This window comes from Lissotriton vulgaris, chromosome 6 (genome assembly GCF_964263255.1).
Source record: "Lissotriton vulgaris chromosome 6, aLisVul1.2, whole genome shotgun sequence".
Classification (NCBI taxonomy): Eukaryota; Metazoa; Chordata; class Amphibia; order Caudata; family Salamandridae; genus Lissotriton; species Lissotriton vulgaris.
The window spans coordinates 1120013431-1120033939 of NC_141694.1; the positions used below are offsets into that span (position 1 = coordinate 1120013431).

A 20509-nucleotide genomic window follows, 5' to 3' on the forward strand; every position below is an offset into this window, starting at 1 on the left:
TGGGAACGCCCACCCTGCATACATTAAACCTGATGCAGGTATAAGGTGATGCAGGGCTTTCCATCATGACAAATCTCCCTAGATGCGTCAAATTGTAAATTGGCCGCATTTTTTACACCGCCACTGCTTCACAAAAGTGACGCTACGCCAGCGCAAAAATGTCGCAAGGGGCCTGTAAATCTGCCCAATGTATTTTTGTTACATTAAACTCTCAAAGTATCCCATTCAAGGAAAGAGTAGGCCGGGGTCACTGTCTCCTATGTCTGAAACTAATGTTCATTAGATGCAAAAGCAAGTATCTATGAAACATTTGTTTTCACTCGCAGGCCATTGGGGATACGAAACAAAACAAATCGGTTACAAAAAATATATATTTTACTGTTTGACTTGTAGCTCCCACATATTTTCTTACATTTAAAGTGTCATTAGGCTCTGAGGGCATTAAAACACTCGTACATTTATTTATTTAGAAAGTTTAAAAGAGATTACACTAATTTCGTAATCCAGCAGTCCCGTGCTGGTTTGAGCTCTTTCTACTATCTAAGTTGCAGTACTTCTCTCTTCTATCTCAAATTGTGTACTTGTGGAAATGATTCTAGCCACATGAATGTCTAACACAAACTCCTCCCTAATTGCAAGCTTACCTCTTCATGTAACTTTTGTAGCATGCACAAAATGTACTTTCCCAACTTTGTCCTACTCGGCAAAACCCAGGATTTACATGTCAACCCCAGTCAAATCCTTGCATGACCTTTTAAGCACCCACCATCCTGCCTCACTCTCCCCAGCCACTCCTTGGATAACACAGTTGTTGATGACCAGTCAGCCATGGGCCCTATACTCTGTCACTATAAGCAACAGGAAAGTTCCCTCTTATCTTCTTGTGAGAGGATGTACCTTCGTCATAGTGTGGCTCACTGGTTAGAGGCGGCAGACCCGAGAGCAGAGGACGGCCTGGGACCAGGGTTCGATTCCCGACGCGGCAGGTTTCTGGACCAGGGTCAGCGGACTCGATAATTCTCTCGCCTCTGTGCCCACTCTGATCAGCGATCACACTCGGCAACTCTGGGCATTAGCTTGCCTCATCTTTACTAACGGCCCCCCCAGACCGCCGGGGATGCCTGGTCTCACCCTGGAGATACCCACTAAGGGACCATCTCTCAGGGAAGCCAGGAAGGGTTTCGCAGCGGTCGAAGCGCGGAGATACTCCTCCGGGAGTCGATCCTAGCGCTATATAAACTTGCAATTAATTAATGAATTAATTAATGAATTAATTGCTTTATGACAGTCTTATGCTACCTCTATATGGACACCAATCAATACTTGACTGCCTCCTTCCTCATCACTATCCTCCATGCTGTGTCAGTGTTTAAGGGCTGTGTGAGAAGTTGGCCCGATATGCAACGTTCGCTATGTATCGTTCCAACGACCCTTATGGTGTTTGGTTGTAAGTCAACCTATAGACCAGCTATCCTAGTAGCGTGGATACGAGCAGTCTAAGGCTAAAGACTCGAGAGGGCGCGTTAAGCCAGCTGTTTACCACACATGTACCCCTTGAACACCCAGTGAAAGGACACCACACAAGTGTTATGAAAATAAACAGGATATTTATTAAGATTCACAACAGCCCTGGACTCTTTATGAGGACAGGGTACTAAGCACAAACCAAATCTCTTAGGAAAATACTTCAAGTGCACAATTAAAACAAGTGTCCGAGGACACGGAAAGTAAAAGGTCTCGGGCGGACCCGATAAGGCAAGTCGGAAGCGAGGGACTCGGGACCCTAGAGTAAAGAGGCTATGCAGGCACCGAAATGCCGAGTTACCTAGCCACGAGGGCTGCGGCTGCACAAGTCTTACAGGCGTCGGGGTCTTCGCTGACGAGCCAGGAGCCGGAAGAAAAGGAGTTGCTGGCCGGCGACCAGTGATGAATAGTTCGTAGGGATCCAAGCCTGGATCAGAGTTTGTTGATACCTGAAAGCAGAGGGGACCAAGTTCGTACTACTAGCCAGTAGTCAGAGGGTACCAGGATGGCACCGGTTGGCCGTCACCTCGACCAGGTGAGTGGGCGACGCTAGGCTCTGCAGTCTCACGGACCAGGAGGCGTTGTCGGCGACCACGGCGGAGGTGCGAGCTGTCCCACGAAGGATGATGCTGTCGGCGTCGCTGGGCCCAGGATGGGGCAACAAGCCTTGGCAGATCTCAGGGCCACGTGGTGGGCCTAAGATGGCGTCTTGAGTGGACCAGGAGGGTCCGGGGTGCTTCTCGCAGAGAGGGAAGCAAGGGCCAGTCTGGAGCAACCAGACCAGCAGTGTTGATTGTCGGATGTCGTCACAGAAGGGCACAAGCCAGCGGCTAGTGACCAGACAACGTGCTGAGCAGCGAGCAGAAGGGCCCCACGCAGATCGTGGAGATGCTGGGAGACTGCACTTCGGTGCTGGAGCGGCTCAGGGTCGGGGCTTCTCGGACCCCAGAGCACTCACCAGGGAATCGCTTCGATGGTCGTGCTGGTTTAAGAGCGTGCAGGTTCTGATGATGGCCGGTCCCTCGAGGTCTCGTCGCACCCACAGATCACAGCTGAGCTGATGACGTGGGTAGAGGTCAGAGGTGCCAGGGAAGCCGGTTCTCGTCGAGCTGGGCCGTCGGATCCTTGAGGAAGGACTTGCAGCAAACCGCAGAGTTCTTAGATGGTGCCCGCTGATGCAGGGTGACTACTCCTTAGTCACAAGGGAGAAATCTTGAGAAGAGTCTTGAGTGTCCTTTCGTAGAAAGTAGTTCTTGATTCAAAGATGATCTAATCTGGAAGGGTCCCCGCTCCGGCCTTTATCCTAAAGAAAGGGGTGGGTACATGACTAGGTCCTGCCCTAAGGGTGGGACCAGGAAGGGGGGTAGTTACACCCCTCTCCCCTGCCGGACTTTCCCCAGGCCAGGGCTGGCGCCCCTGCAACTGGTTCTGACCGGCAGATGCGTAGTGAGCACCGGGGTGCCACTCCGCAGTCACCTTCTCGCAAAAGCCCTACCTACCCAGAATACACAAACCCTGTCTGGGACGGTGCGAACACCGCCCTCGACAGGAAACCCTTTGTCCAAGCTCTCCCCGCTGGAAGGACTCCCAGCAGCAGGAGGTTAGACTCGTGTCTGTGGTGGCAGCATCCATTTTGTGGAGCTGAGGCTTTAGTTCGCTTTAACCGGGGTTCACAGTTACGTACATGTCGTGTCCCTCTAGAAGGGCGGAATGCTAACCTCGTCGCCAGGGTTGGTGAGAGGGCAGCATCCCGATTCGTATGACACCTTACTCAACATGCCTTGATAACGCGACACCGAAGTTACCGATGGGGTACGCGTTATCATGGAACAGCCATTGGGTCTTGGTTCCGCAAGCTGCAACCGGGCTCGGCTCGGGCCAGAGCCTAGTTCGCACGAGCCCATGCACTCTGCCTTCAGGATTGTCAAGGCCTGCCATAGGAGTGGCTGATAGGAACTCGAGTGTCCATTGTATGGTTAGATATAGGGCTACTATATCTAAAGCAAAGTGTGATTACACGACTTCGCCCCAGCTGTCATGCAGCCAGTTGTGTCAAATTTAGGCGGCCAGCCAGGGGTGGCATAATACATGCTGCAGCTCCTGGCGGCCCTGGGTACACCTATGCCCTGAGTTACAGGGTCTGATAAGGTGGCCCAGTACCAATTGGTAAATGCACCTAGGGTACATGTCGTAATTTAGAAAGAGAACAGCCAGGCTGTGGGTCTGATTAGCAGGCCCACAGCCAGAGAAAGTCGTAAACCAGTGAGACAAAAGCAAAAAATCTGGGTGATCATAGGATTGCAGACCCTACTCTCCTACAGGCTGCCTGTCCCAATCAGCAGATTTCTTATGTCTGCCTGTAGGCATCCTATCTGCCTCCCTCAGGATGGCAAAGACTCCAAAGATAAGAGCAACCGTAACCCATAGATATCCATAGGTTCTCATTTATGGGACCTGAGTTGCCTCCAAGTCTTCAGTTCTGCCTTTTCCACCAAGGGCCATTAGCACTTATCACTAGGAATTACCACCATATTAAGGTGAAGGGTCTCCCTACATTGGACCTTCTCAGTTTTGCCTCCTTCCACAGGCTGTGGGAAACACCCAGAGGGGTTCTGCTATGTTAGGTCCCGGAATCATGCCGGAGGCCCTGCTCCTCCTCAGTAAAGGTGAATGGTGACCCACAATTGCTGGTAGCTATGTTACTCAGTCAGTAGCTGCCTGGCCTGAAGGTTTCTTGTCCCAGCATTTCCAGCTCTTTGGTCAATCATCAATGAATGGCAGTTCACCACAGTCGCCCTCCTCTACTATCCAACACCATTTTGACAATCGTATCAAATTCAAGTGAGGCAGTGCCTGACACTCGCGGACCTACACACAGGGGATTCACTTCAATCCTCACTCCATGATCACCTTGTTGAAAGCCAACAGAATCAATAGAGGAAGTGCTGAGGGACTTGAAAAAGGTGAGTGCTATTAAAAGAAGCACTGTGATAGTTGAGTATATGGCATATTTTTGGGCTGCATAAGAATTTTGTTTGCTACTTAGTGTGTTTTGGCTGTTTTTGGTAATGTGTTGCAGTTGCATTTATAAAGTGTTTCAATCCACTTATGATGCACCAATTAACTACAATAATATATTACTTACTCACTTATGAGGCACCAAGGTGCATTTTAAGAGGGGTAGCATACTAATTCATGGAAGTGTGGGTGTCAAGTGGCTTAGTTGAATAGTGTTTCAATGTCATGCATGAGAACCATAGTTGTGTTTTTATCTTTTTATTGTTGCTGTGCATTGGCATGTACTGAAGCAAAAGGAGAGGAAGGACAGTGAAATAAAATGAAACACTAACTATGACTAGCCTCATTAATTCCGATGGGATCTACAATTGAAGTTACCGTTCAGCATCGGAAATATGGGTTCTGCAATACCTCCAACGACCTGAATTTCCCCCCCAGCAACTTTGCCTGCTGAAAGCAGGGGTAGTCCCCCCCATAAACTCTGTGGCATGAGGCATTACGAGCAATTGGATGATGTGTTTTTGATTCCCCTGGTCGCTCTAATTTCTGAGTGGCTTTTCCTGTAGATGGCTCTGTAGGTAATGAAGTTAAGTCTTAAAAACAGAGCGTCTGGCAATTGGAAGTCAACAGAGCGCTGGAGGACAGGGTAGATGTGGTCATGTAAATGGATTCATTTCAGTCTTCAGAGCAGTCCGAACAAGGCCTGGACTAGTGTCTTTGCATCATCAAGAGGAGAAAGGTCGAGTGAAATAGAAGCCAGGTCCATGTGAGGTAAATGTGGAATGCAGAAAACATCATAATAGAGTATGTATGGTGTATAAAGCATTTATTGGGACTTAGTTCATTTAGGGAACATGGAAAGGCTGCAATTGATAGTCACTCCAAGGTTTCTCATTTTTGTCAATATGGGTGGTGCTGCACTAAATTCCTGATTTCAAATGTTTGTAGACCAGTAGTTCTACCAATTGCTTCATGTTAGGATAAAATCTCTGTTTTGGACCAGTTTAGTTTAAGGAGAATACTCTGTATTGGTATTGACTTAAGTCAGTGGTCTAGTCCTGATGTTTCCAGGTCCCCCTGTTGTTTCAACTTTAAGATGACCTACATGGGGTCAGTGCTCCTTTAGCACATTAGGTTGAGGATATTGAGTAATTTAGGTAGTAGTCTCGGGTAGGCATTAAAAGGCAATAATGTGATGAATGAGTTTTTAGGAACAGCATCATTAATGTTGACATATGGTGGTGTGAATTGAGCAGCAAGATTATGCTGGGTTTAATGGAAAGGTAGGATGAGAATCAGTCAGAGGCTAAGTTCGTCTGGGCTTACTATAAGGGAGTGGTGATGAACTCTGTCAAAAGAAGCAGTTCGAACCAGCAGTGAGAATTCAGCAACTCTGGTCCTGTCCAAAGAGGTCTTCACATAATCTGAAATGGAAATCAGAATTCAGTTGGTGTCTCCCAAATGGTGGCCAACCCTGGCATTGTGGTTGTCCCCGGCATCATAATGGCTACAATCAGCACATTTTGTGTCTTCTTGGCCAGCCACTGCATTATTGCACAGTGCTATATTTTGAGCATCCTTGTCATTGTGCTGGATATCACTGAGATGTAATGGCAGTACCTGGGCACTTAAGGAATAATCTGTTCATGCATGGCGTTTGTAAATTTGAGTAACTAAAGGATATTCCTGCCCCCTGACAATGCGCTTAATGTACCATCCTGAATTGTAGAGGAAGAGTACGGAGCAATCCGAATTTTTAGAATAATTATAGCTCCAATTGGAGCCCTTGTTAGCAGTGGAGCGGAGCGGAGCACTGAGCACTTTGTCCTTCAACGGGACCACAGTCACCGGCAATCTTTACGCCAGGAGGTCCCTACGCATATCTGCCGCGCCAGGTGGCGCTTAAGAGCGGTTGCGAGCTTCCGCAGGGTGGGAGCCCTTGTTTGTAGTGGAGCGGAGCACTGAGCACTTAGTCCTTCAACTGGACCACAGTCACCAGCAATCTTTGCGCCAGGAGGCGCCTACGTAGGACGTGAGCGGGCTTACCCGGGCGAAGCCCTGGCCAAGGGCGGGCCCGTCCTCGCCCGTCGTAGCCTGGAGTAGGCTGGGCTGGGCCACCCCTCGGACACTGATTCTACAGATTGGAAGGGGAATGTTCTAGCTTTCCAGGTACTGTAGTCTCATGTTATGTTATCCCATTGAACAAGCCCTACCGCTTTTATATTCAATCTGTTCCTTCCTTGGCATTTACTTCACGGTCATTTGATTCTGGAATGAACATGCGCAAGGGAGTAGTGGGTACTTTGGACGCCTTCCTCACCAGGGCTGAATCAATGCTTACCCATGAGATTCAGCTAACAGAACGCCGACTCTCTTTGGACCCAGTCTATTGCACCATCATTCTTTATTTGCAAATAAGGATACAATGGCAACAGTGAAGTATTCTGGGTTTCAAAACTGACCCCAATTGCTTTTAGCAATGTTATAAAACCACTAACAACATATAGACCCAAAATGTCAAAATTCAAAAGCTTCAGGTCAATAAAGGTTTATTTTATTAAATAGAGAAACGGTTCATTTGAATGAAAAATACTTTGATAAATATAGTGCAGTGCAGCTTTTACTTTGAAAAGTCTGTTTTCATGCTGCTAATATGTGTTTCTGTTGAGCAAAGTGTATTTAAATGCAAAGTGTGGCTAGGACTATGGCTTGGCATCTTTGTATGAATGTCATCATGACAAAGCAGTGCATTTTTAAGTCTGGCTGAACATACATGTGGTATACTCAGCCAATCAACATCATGTAGTCAAATTTTGTTTAAGTGCACGTAATCAAATCAGTTCCTACAAAAGAATTCCATAATTGTCACAATTCTAACATAATACTTGTAAAGGCAGAAATTCAAAAACTGTTTAACTCTGTAGTCCTAAAAAAGATGCTCGGGGACTCTGACCTACTGCAAAGGTATCAAACAACTAGGCACGACGGCAATTTGCGCATCCCACACTGTCCCATGTCACAAATTCCTGGTGCTTGCTATATTCTCTGTATATTGTTCTGCTCATTAAATCACTCAAAATAAATATTATGATATTCGAATATATCTTTTAATAATTCACTAATTTTATAAGACATCCCTTGTCTGTTAAAAATATACTTCCCCATGCTGCGGGCATAACATTGCTTCCGTTCACTGTATGCAAGAACGTAGCCCATAGCGCAATATAGCTCTAGTCACTCACACACTTCCAGCCATTATCTAAAAGAACATATTCCATAGTGCATTTTAGTATGTGAACAAAGGCAACGCACCACAAAATCTCTGAATTCCTGATACAAGCATTGAAATGCAACAATAGGCATTGATGCCGCAAGGTTATTTGCAAAAAACGATCAGATCAGTTTATATTAATTATTATTGAAGGGGTTTGTAAAGCGCCTGGTGACGCCTCCCGGCGTGTCCCCGCGCTGTGGAGAGAGAGTTTTAGGAGGAGAGACAGAGATAGATACCACTAAAGAGTAAATAAATGGGTTTTCAGCAACTTTCTGAAAGATGCCTCGTTCGTTTCTTGTCTGATGTTCGTGGGGAGGATATTCCACTTCTTGGCTGCCAGAGTGCGGAAGGACCTACCTCCCATTCTAGCTCTTTTAGGGAGAGATGTTTTAAGCAAGCCCATTCCTTTAGATCTAAGAGATCTGTTGGGCTCATACAGTAATGCCAGATCGGACAGGTAGGAAGGGGCTTTTTGGTGAATAATCCTGTGGCACCAGAGGAGTGCTTTGAATAGTATCCTCTTGCTAATGGGCAGCCAGTGGAGGGTGGCCAGGGAAGGCCTGGAGGGAGCTCTACGGGGAAGTCTTAGCACTAGGCGAGCTGCTGAGTTCTGCAAGACTTGTAATCTTCTGATGTTTTTTGCGGACGTGCCCAGCAGCAGCACATTCCCATAATCTATTCGGGAGGTGATAAGTGCCTGAGTCATGGTACGCCTGGAATTCAGCGGGAGCAGATCCAGGGTACGATTGAGGGTTTTCATGACTCCAAAGCACTTACCTACTGTTTTTTTGACATGGCTGTCAAAAGAGAGCTTGTTGTCTATCCAGACACCTAAGTTTTTGCTTCCTGGTTGGGAGTAGGTAAGGGACCCAGACAGGTGGGCCACCACTCTTTCGTCCATTTTGTGTCATTTCCACCTATTATAAGTACCTCCGTTTTTGTGCCATTTAATTTAAGGCAGTGTTCAGTCATCCATGCGGCAAGCTTGCACATGCAGGATTTGAAATTGTCAGCCTCAGAGGAGGGAGCTTGGGACAGGGAGATTAGAAGTTGAGTGTCGTCGGCGTAAGAGACAAGCTCTACGCCGAACGATTGTACCACTTCTGCCAGTGGTGCCATGTATAAGTTAAACAGGGTGGGACTCAGGGCAGAGCCCTGAGGTACCCCCTGTTCTAGCGTCATACTGTCCGAGAGAAAAGTTCCTCTTTGGACCTGAAAGCTCCTGTTGGTAAGAAAGGCCTTCAGCCATCCCAGCGCCTTTTTGGTGACCCCCGCTCTGTTTAGACACTGTAGCAAGATGGAATGCGCTACAGTGTCAAACGCGGCACTGAGGTCCAGCATGATGAGAGCCATGGTCTTGCCCTCATCAGCTCCTTCCCGTAGAGTTTCAGTTGCTCTCAGGAGAGCTGTCTCAGTAGAGAAGCTCGATCTGAAGCCTGACTGCGATACATGAAAAGCATTCTGGGCTTCGAGATGGGCCATAAGTTGGACATTGGCTACTTTCTCTGCTAATTTTGCTAGATAGGGTAGCAGGGAGATTGGGCGTAAATTATCCAGTATGTCCTGACTCATATTAGGCTTTTTTTTTTATTGGGAGCACTATGGCTTGTTTCCATTCAATAGGTAAACAGGCAGTAGAGAAAGATACTTGAAGCATGTGTCTAAAATGGGGCTCTAACACAGAGATGGTCTCAGCCAAGATTTTAGGTGGCGCAGGGTCTCATGGAGAGCCAGATTTAATGCTTTTGCACATTTTAGCCAGTGTTTCAACGGGAGGAACAGAGAATGAACATAAACTGACTTGAGTACGTATGTGATCTTCATTCTCTGTGAATTCAGTGCCAGATTTTATATTGCTGGAGAAGCTGGCATAAATGTTAGTAATCTTTCCTGAGAAATACTTGGCAATTTTATTGCAGGTTTCCACGGAGTCATTCTGAGAGGAGGAGTTAGAGTCGATTATTGAGATTTCTTTGTAGATTTGATAGAGCTCCTTAGAGGAGTTTTCCGCTTCCAAGATTCGGTTGTTATAGTGAGCTGTCTTGGATAAGCGTATTTTTTTGTTATACTCTTTTTGCACTGCTTTATACTGGGCTTTGATTTCTGTGCAGAATTTGTGACGCCATACTCTTTCGAGCTTTTTACAAGCCGTTTTAAGAGTCTGAAGCTCCTGACTGAACCAGGGAGCCGTTTTTTTAGTTCTCATGGCATTGGTTACGGTGCGAATCGGGGCTGTGCTGTCAAGAGCCTTTGTGATGCAGTTTAGAAGGTGCTTATGTGCTGTCTCACAATCAGTTCCTCTAGGAGGCCCTGCATCCTGGACAATTTTAGTAAACAAATCTGCCGAGAAATTCTTCCATTTCCTTCGTTTATAACGTTGAGAGCTTTGGTTATGATGCTCAGTCCTAACTAGTTGGAATAGTATAGGGATGATAAAATGATCAGACCATGGTATAGGCTGGGGAGGTAGGGTCTGAACTCCCTTCCAGTTCCCAAAAACTGGGTCCAATAGATGTCCTAGTTGGTGTGACGGCTCGTTATTTTGTAGCCCCTTCGATGCGGCCGCGATTCCCCTGGTGTGCTGAAGCAGCACGAACAGGGGCGGGCCATGACGAACCCCTGCCGTCATCAGCACACGAGCACCGTAGTGCATGACGGCTGGGGTTCGTCATCAGCATGGAAGGGGTTAATTCTAGTTGTAAAGAGAGTAGCTCAGATTTAATATCTGTCGCTTCCTTATCTAGGGGGTCATCAAAATGAGCATTTAAGTCTCCTAGCACTAATACTCGAGATTTTCTCAGTGCTAGATGGGTTAAGGCTTCCATGAGAGTGGAAGTGAAATCATATAGCCTTCCGGGAGGACGGTATACAAGGATGCCTGAGATAGAGTGGTTGGGACCGGTATTGATGGTGAAAGAGCCAGCTTCACTATGGTCAACCGAGATAGGAGAGAGGGTACATACTAGAGGGGCTTTAATAGCAATGGCAATGCCACCACCTCTACCGTCATTCCTATCCAGTCTGGAGAGGGAGTATCCGGGAGGAAGGGCCTGAATGATATCTGGGTTTGAGTATTCATCCAGCCATGTTTCCGTGAGAAACAGGATGTTGATGTCATGATCCTCAAGTAAGTGAAAGATTTCTATACGGTGTTTTCGAAGAGATCTGCAGTTAAGCAGGGCTGCTTTAATTGTGTTGGTCGTACTAGTAATGGTGGCAGGATTGCCCGGGACAAAAGTGCATAAGGTACAAGACTTTAGCAAAAGAGCATTCATAGAGTGTTTGCAGCACGCGGGCGTATTGGGTTGGATGTCAAGCAGTTCCTGTCTGCCATACCTTATGGTGGTTGGTGTGGGAGAGCTATGGTTTATGGCCCCGCGCCCCGTCCTATTTCAGTGCACTGCACCATTATTCTTTAATTGCAGCTACATATCAAAAGGCAATTGTGAAGTATTTTGGGATTAGAAATTGACCCTAATTGCTTTTAGCTATATTTATAATACCACAAACTATTTTCAGACACAAAAAGTCTAAATTAAAATAGCTTCATGCAAATAAAAAAATATTTTTAATAAATAGAAAGGTTAATTTTCATGAAAATATTTGAATAATTACAGGACTGTGCAGCTTTCCTTTGAAATGTCTGTCCCTTGTGCTGCTAGCATGAGATTCTGGTGAGCAAAGTGTGTTTAAAATGCAAAGTGTGTTTAGGACTGCAGTACCATCACCGGTCTACGGGGGCAGAGCTGAGCACAAATATAAACACACTTGATGTAACACAGGTCCCCACAAGGCAATTTTTTTTAAAGTTGTAAAAATTGACACAGATGTTCCTTAAGCCATTTTTTATCATTTAGAAGACATTGCCTTGTGGGGACTTTGGTTCAAGTCCCCACAGTGCACTCCAGTCCCCACAGCGTGAGTGTGTTATCACACCCAAGTCCCCACAAGGATAGTAACACAAACCCCCCCCCACACACACACACACACACACACAGACACACACACACACACACACACACACACACACACACATTACTTACCTTCGGGAACAATTAGTTAGTTATCGATTCCTTACCTTAGAAATACTCGCAGGCGTCAGACTGAATCTGGAAAGTTTCTTCGGCAGCAGTACCTCTTTGCATCGCAAGGTGGCGTCAGTCAACCTCACGTCCGTCGTCGTGGTCGCTGGGATTATGTTGCAGTAGCTACTTAGACGCCGCTCTCACGCACAAATGCAGAGCCATGCAAGACACAGACAATTGGTGCACAAAACTAGGGCCCTGAAAGGATGTCCTTAACCCTAGACATCAGTTCGCAGAACAGGGAGGATGGGTGGGGCGGTAAGGAATCTATAACTAATGTTTCTTACAGATATATTGTTACCGAAGGTAAGAAAATTGTGCATCTGAAAGAAACAGGTTAGTATTAGATTCCTTACCTTAGAATAGATACCCCAGGAATACCAACCCCGGTGGTGGGTCTGCGGACCAAGATCACACCAGAAAATACCGGGGAACAGAAGGGTCAAAGAAGCGGTCTCTCTGGTCTGGGCTGTCCAGACAGTAGTGTTTAGTGAACGTGTGCAGCGATGCCTGTGTAAAGAGCAAAAGAGTGTTGTCATACACAGTACCAGGCTTTGAGAAACCAAGTTGGATTAGAAAATTCATCACGTGTAGCACACAGTACACAGTGTACTGCCTTACATGCCCTTGTGGGCTCAGATACATTGGGAACACCATAAATCAAACCAAAAAGCGTATCTTAGAGCACACAAGGGCAATAAAGAACTGTGACATCACATATCCGGTGGCAAGGTATTTTCAGGCAGAGCATAAGAGTGACAGTAGCTTCATGACATATTTTGCTTTGGACCATGAACCAGCGAATTTAAGGGGTAGTGAGAGAAGGTTAAGATTTAGAAGATTGGAGTCTAGGTACATTATTGATCTCCACACAAAGACCCCTAATGGTCTTTGTGTGGACCTGTGGAACTGTCAGTGCATCTTGGGGAATGAGCTTCTGGATTTCAATATAAGCATTAGGTTATGTAAAGAATAATCAGTGGATCACAGTGTCGATGAGAGATTTTTTACAAGTGATTTTCTTTAGTAGATTGGATTGAATGTCATATCATCATTTTATCTGGTAAGTGTATGGGGAAATGTCTTGTTTTTGTAAGCTTTTCATGGATTTAATGGGTAACCTTTTTGGATGAGGATATGTGTGGAGGGTGAGGGCTTGGAGGAGTTTGGTTAAAAGCCCATTCAGGGCAGAATAACTTTAAATGGAATTGCATTGTAACCTTACGAATGAATTAACTGCTGAGGGAACTCACCGGCCCATTCAGCGCGTCATTGTAAGGATTGGAGCAATATTGCACTAAAAGCGCTATTAGGACGAAGTCTGAGGCTCATACAGGGCGGGATTGCTATGTTTCAAACAGAAGATATCTACTGTTTTTAATGTTATTAACGCATAAAATTATGAATTGAATGTAGTCTTGCATTACATATTTATGAATAAGCATTCATGTGGAATATGTTAAAAAAAATGGCACTACCATTTAACAAAGAAACGCTGGTCCCTTCTTTATGCCAGTGACACTGGCAGAGTTTGAAAATGTAAATAAAAATGGCCGTTTTCAGCATTCACCATTGAGAAAGGCAACTGCCGAAATGAGTCTGGTGTTGTAATCAGGAAATAAACACAAAATCCTGTGATTTTCCGTGAGTGCTTGGCTTCTGTGCAAGGAAGGTACGAGGGGTGATTTTCTGTGGGGAAAACAGTATGCTAGCAGCACAGCTAAAACAGTCTCTAGGCTAGACCGAAGGACACATTTCTCTATGGCACTACACTTATATATCACACAGTGATTCTAAACAGAAAATAAAAACTGTGCCAGCTCAACAAGAGTACCTGGGATCTACAAACTGTATATTATTTGGAGTCTTGTGCAATCAGAAAGAATCAGAAAAAAGTGGCAATTAAAAAAAGAAAATCAACTGTAACTGAAACCGCAGGGAAATCATCTCCACTGTTATACAGAAGAACTCAATCTAAGAGGAGCCGCAGTCACATTTTTGGCAAAAAAGGTAAAGCTTGCAGAGAACATAATAAGGAATAGAAAGGGGCAGGGAGGTTGAAGGAAAACTGATGTGGGGTGTAAGATATTTTGAGTTTATAGAAAAAAAATCTAATACTTTCATAAGGACTGCATTCTAAACTTACAAACTTCAAAACCAAAAAAATCAATTTACGTGAGCATCCAAGTTTTCCTTCTCAATGAATTAGAAGATTCAAAAGATCAAATTACACATACCTATTGTAGAGCAAAACTGTGAGATGAAGGGTAACCTCACTGCTGCTAGTTAATGGAGGCTTCATCATCTGTATGTAACGCAGAGCTTGCTGGTATTCCCCTTGACACATCAAGGCGTGGATAATTCGTGTATGGTACAATGTCAACAAGGACCTGCAGGTGGCTGGATGAAGTATGCCATCTAAAGAATTCTGTACAAATTCAAAGCAGAAATGCAGTTGACTGAGAGAAGTTAAACAAATTCCATGTTTCTGCAATTCAGATTGTCAATTAAAAGTTATATATTTGTTTAACAGTTTAAACCTAAAAGCACAAAATGCATTAAAAAAAAATTGCTGTAAGAAACTGGCTCTATATATACTACACCAAAATGAGGTATAGTGTGTATAGAGTCCAAGTGTCCACAGAGGTAGGCAGAGGTTAAAGTAAGATAGAACCTTACTCTTTAAAGTGGTAGCGTGGCCAAGCAGTAAGGCAGTATCAGAGAACAGTGTTAAGCATTTGATGTACACAATCAGTCAGCAAATTGTTTTGGTATAAATAATATACTGTTTATTTTTAGAACCAAGCAAACCTGGAACAGGTAAGCTTTAAATAATTTTCAGTAATAAGGTACTGGATATAGAACTGTTTGAAAATTCAATAGGAATGGTACTTTGTTTGATTTACAGGGGAGCAGTGAGTAAATGCGTTTTTGTTATTCGTGCAATTTTTAAGGAATATCTTTCGTTTTCAAAACTCCACACTTAAGTCGTTTTTTGGAGGGAAAATTGTCAATGTTATCCTATGGAGGAAAAACAGGTTATCGGTTTGCAGGTAAGTAAACAACTGTGGAAGTTAAGGTTCTGGGGTTAGACTCAGGGGTCTCCCAGGGTCAGTGATGCACTGTTGCACCCTCAGCGGAACTCAGGCGGCCGGGTGCAGAGTGTTGAGGCCCAATGTTATCCATATCCAATGGGGGATAGGGGGTCTCCGGTTGGTGGCTGCTGGTAAGCAGGCCACGAGGTTGTGGGAGCAAAGCTCCAAGGGTTTAGTTCAAGGCAAGTTGGATTATTTTATCCGCTCTGGTCGCGGTAGGGTGGTAGGGGGGTCCTCTGGATTGAGGCTGCAGGCATCGTCTGGAGGCTTGAGGCAGTTCAGGGGTTGCCGGATCTCGGGTCAGGATCGCCAGGGGGACCTCCTCATTGTATTTTACCCCTCTAGCTCGAGCCGGGCTCGGCAGGTGCAGCGAGGGCTGGATTTGCGGTTTCTGGCTTGCACCAGAAGCTGCAGTTTTAAACACGTCCGGTGTTCATGGGAGAAACAGTCTAGAAAGTGAAGGCAGGCGGGCAGGTCCTCCGGGTTTGTGAGGTTGCTGGCTGCTGGACACGCCGGGATTTTGCAGAAGCAGGTTTGAGGGGAGACAGGCCTGTAGGGCTGGGGCCAAATCAGAGGGTGTCATCCTCTTGTTAGCTCTGCACAGCTCTTCGTCCTTATTCTTTTCTTCTTGTAGGTAGGCTGGATCGGACGAAGGAAGGTTAAGGGTGTCCCTAAATACTAAATTTAGGGGCGTTACAGAAGGGAAAGGGCAGGGACCAATGAGTCCCTACCCTGGGAGGGTACACCCCCTATTCAGCCACTTTCCAGGGGGTTACAAAAGGGGATGATGGACGGAGCATTTGAGCAAATCAAACACTCACACCCAGTCAACTGATCTGGGTTTAATCCATCACCATTCTTTAGCTCACTCAGCCACCCCAGTTCCGACATGGCCATATGCAAATCAGTCTGACCCTGTGCCTCATGGGAACAGTCCAGCCCGAACTGCCAAGTCATGTCTTCCCTGGACCGGAAACAAGCATCCTGGGACCGGTTTCAGATTCATAATCCTCATCAGCCAGGGACTTTCCAGGGGGAGCGAGGAAGAAGCCTGCCCCTGGTTGGCTAGGACACCACCATCCTCACGATGGCGGGTACTCGAGGTTGTGCTTCACCTCGCGTCCCCCACCTTAGGGGTGGAGTTGGCAGAGGTGGGCACACCTCTCTTCCTCACTTTTTTTTCCCACCGGGTCTCCCGCCCAAAGTGGGGGGTAGAACCAGTGGGGGCCAGTTGCTGAAAGCAGCAAATGGTCTAGAGAGGTTTACAAAGGCGGCATGCCTCTGAAGCTTCTCCTTCGTGAACCCGGCACATCCTTGGGGAGGAGGCTTGGCACCTCGACCCGGATGTGCATTGTTTCAGGCCCCAGAGAGCAGCAAGCTCTCTACCCGGGTGTCCAGAAACTTGTCTGGTAGTGGCACTCTAAGCAGCCACTCAGTCAGGTCACTAGGAGTTGGCTGAGTTTCAAGGGGCATCTCTAAGATGCCCTCTGTTGTGCATTTTACATTAAATCCCACACTGGCATCAGTGTGGGTTCAATGTGCTGAGAAGCTTGATAACAAACTTCCCAGTCTACAGTGTAGCCATTATGGTGCTGTGGAGTTCGTAATGACAAACTCCCAGCACCATATACTCTTAATGGCAGGACTGCACTTACAGTGCCCAGGAATGGACCTGGGTACTGTAGGGGTACAGGGCTCATGCATCTGTACCCTCACCACTGGCATAGGGCACCCAGCTAGAGGGGTGACTGATATATGCTAGGGCAGTGGTTTGTGGGCATGGCACCCAGGGATGTGTGCCATGTCGACTCTTCACTTTGTTCTGCACCAAGACACGCAGCCTGCAAAGGTAGTGTGTGAGTGTCAGGGTACAGGACCTCTAAGGGTGACACAATAAGTGCTGCAGCCCTTAGAGGCCTTCTCTGGTCAGAGTGCCTTGGTTACCTATGGCACCATTTACCAGGAGCTGGCATGTGGCCAGATATGCCAATGGGGTTTGGGCTTCAATGCAGTTTTAGGGAAGGAACATAGGCCCTGGGAACCTGATTGGGCAGTCAAAGAAAATCAGCAATTCAGCAAAAAGTGGGGACATACCATGCAAGAAAAAGGGCACTTTCTCACAATTGCACGCAAAGCCAACAAACCATTTGAAAGACAGTTCCACACCCAACAATATCACCGAACAATACCAAAATACGCACACATAAAATATATATTTTTTAACTATACAAATTGCTACATCTGAGTTTTAAAAACAATTAAAAAACACTTCCCAATATAGTAACAAAAATTAACACGTGCGAAGGGGGCAGAAAATCGTATCATAGTGTCCTCCGCCATCTGATGGCAGTTTGAATGGAGTTAGCCACACTCGACAAATATCTATGTGGAGAAGTGTGGCTCACTGGTTAGAGGAGGCAGCCTGGGACCAGGGTTCAATTCCCGGCTTGGCGGGGTCTTGAGTCCTAAAATGTCCATGGACTCGACAATTCTCGCTCTGGTGCCTACTCGATTCATGGGTTCACACTCTGCGACTCTGGGCAATAGCTTGCTTAATCTCCACAACGGCCCCTCGCGGCGGGATGCCTGGCTTTCACCTTGCGGATACCCTGCTGGGGTTATCCCACAGGGGAATACCAGGACGGGTTCCCTAAGCAAGCGCTTAGAAACTGCTCGGTGATTTGCGCTCTATAAATTCCTGTACATTTACATCTTTCAATTGCAATGACTAGATAGAAAGAAGGACTGGTCTACATTGCCTGATATTCGTGCGTCTCAAAATTGGCACCAGTAAACACGTCCTAATCAGCACACAGAATTTACAAAAAAGTATCAAATGCATTAGACTTTAAGGAGAACGAGTCTCATGGATGTGCTGGTAGGCTGGCATGGGAAAGACTAGGGTCAGGAAAAGTGACCACAAAATTTACAGTGTTTAGCCTCAGTCGTGTCAGTAAAATTCTGTTGTGAATATTGTCTACCCATGTAGGGATACATGCCAAAACCATGTTAAAACTAGAGTATGATTTCCTACAGTACGCTTGTGGCACTCATTACGTTCGCTGTTCATCTTGCACAGGGCAAGTAACGGGCCATAACTAAAGAACTCTGGCATAAAAACCACTTTTAGGTTTGAGCCTGCAAGAGCGCACCTACCTATTCCTGCTAGTGCATGCGTCTCACTTGCGAGACACCATTGTTTACAAAAAGAGCTTGGAGCCTTCCCGCTGCTGACAATTTGATGGCTGCAGGGTCCCTCTTCTTTGAACCCCTTTAGTTGGCCTATACTGGCCAAACATAATATCCGGTCCTTTTTGTCGAGCAGGGACCAAGCACTGCTTAATTAAATATGATCTGTGCCCGCCCACTGCACTCAATGTGAGGGTACCATTTTTCACGCCCACTTGCCCTGATTTCAACTCCCTCCATAGCACTTGTTTTTTTAAAGCATTAATAATCATCCCTTTGTTTATTAAACATTGGTTTACATAAATCAGAAAGAAATGTGGGCTGTGTGCTGATGACAGCTAGGGGTGAGTTTGGTGTAAAGCATGGCGCTCCAATAGATCACTTGACGCACAAGTTACTTACCTTCGGTAACGATATATCTGTAAGAAACAGGAGTTAGTGTTAGATTCCTTACCTTAAAAAATATCCCCAGACATCTAACTAGATCCGGAAAGTTTTGCGTAGTAGTACCCCTGCGCGTCGGTAGACGTCGTCTGCGGCTCCGCGTCAGTCGTCGGCGTCGTGATCGCCGGGATGACGTCGGAGTACTTAGACGCCGCCCTCGCGCACTGACATCAGTTCTTGTACATAGCTTTCCACGCCAGGAACGCACAGCCATGCCAGAGTCCGACACTGGTGCCATGAAACTAGGGCCCTGAAATGGATGTCCTTAACTCTAGATATCGGTTCGCAGAACGGGGAGGATGGGTGGGGCGGTACGGTATCTAAAACTAACTACTGTTTCTTACAGATATATCGTTACCGAAGGTAAGTAACTTGTGCATCTGAAAGAAACAGGTTAGTGTTAGATTCCTTACCTTATAATAGATGCCCCAGCAATACCAACCCCAGTGGTGGGTCTGCGAACCAAGATCACACCAGAAAGTCCTGGAGAACGGAACGGCCGAAGAAGCCATCTCTTCAGACTTGGCTGTCCAGGCAGTAGGGTCAAGCGAACGTGTGCAGCGAGGCCCAAGTAGCTGCCTGACAGATGTCCTGCAAGGGGACTCCTCGACCCAGGGCAGTAGTAGCTGCCGTGGCCCGAGTGGAATGGGCCCGCAGCCCAAAAGGGGGCTCCTTTCTAGCTAAGGAGTAACAGACCTTAATGCACAACACGACCCACCGAGAGATGGTTCGTTTGTGCACCGCCCGTCCCTTCTTCACGCCCACGTAACCAACAAAGAGCTGGTCGTCCACCCAGAACTGGCGTGTGCTATCAAGGTAGAAGGAGAGCGCACGTTTTGGGTCCAGACGGTGGAGCCTCTCTTCCTCCTTCGAAGGATGCGGAGGCTGAAAGAAGGTGGGCAAGGTGAGTGACTGCCCGATGTGAAAGGCCGTAACCACCTTGGGCAGGAAAGAAGGACGAGTTTTTAAAACAACTTTGTCCGGATGGACAGAACGGAAAGGAGGCTTAGAAGATAGACCCTGGATCTCACTCACTCTCCTGGCAGAGGTGAAGACAACCAGGAATGTAGTCTTGAGGGTCAGGAGACGAAGAGGCATTTGTGAAGTGGCTTGAAAGGAGCGCACATCAGATAGGTTAGAACAAGGTTCAAGTCCCACTGAGGCATCATGAAACGAACAGGAGGAAACATGTGCATGATGCCTTTCAAGAATCTATTTACAACAGGGGACTTGAAAAGAGGAGGCTGATCAGGAAGCCTCAAGAAGGCTGAAATGGCAGCGAGGTAGCCCTTAAGAGTGCCCAGAGCAGAGCCCTGCTGGGCAAGAGAAAGGAGGAAGAGGAGAACCTCAGAAAGAAAGTGGATCCACAGCCTTTGCTGTGCACCATGCCACAAATTTGTTCCACCTACAGGCATATACCGATTTTGTGGAGGGATGCCTGGCTGCCAGAATCACGTCACAAACTTCAGGAGGCAAGTCAAATGGCCTCAACTGCCGCCGCTCAATCTCCAAGCATGGAGGTGGAGGCTGGATAGGTTCGGGTGAGGGTCGTCCCCTGCTACTGCGACAGAAGGTCCTCCTGAAGAGGAAGACTAATCGGGGGATGGACTGACATGCTGAGTAGCTCAAGATAACAGTATCTCCGTGCCTAGTCCGGAGCCACAAGGATGACTTGGTCCCGGTCTCGCCTGATCTTCTTCAGCACTCTGGGCATAAGTGGTATAGGCGGAAAGGCGTACAACAGACCGCAGCTCCACTCGCGACGAAAAGCGTCTCAGAGCGAGTTCCGCCTTGGAAATTCCAACGCGCAGAACTGATGACATTGTGCGTTCTCTTCGGTGGCGGATAGATCTAACCAAGGCTCTCCCCAATGCTGAAAG

General features: G+C 46.7%; 1 protein-coding gene across 3 annotated transcripts in view; it reads right to left on the bottom strand.

Moving 5' to 3' along the window:
- Positions 1-20509, bottom strand: part of AHCTF1 (AT-hook containing transcription factor 1) — a 1100496-nt gene that overhangs the window by 804409 nt on the left and 275578 nt on the right. For all 3 annotated transcript variants that reach the window (XM_086927206.1, XM_086927204.1, XM_086927205.1), the window contains exon 21: positions 14139-14329. In XM_086927206.1, coding sequence (XP_086783332.1) covers positions 14139-14329 — 191 coding nt within the window. The remainder of the gene's footprint in view (positions 1-14138; positions 14330-20509) is intronic.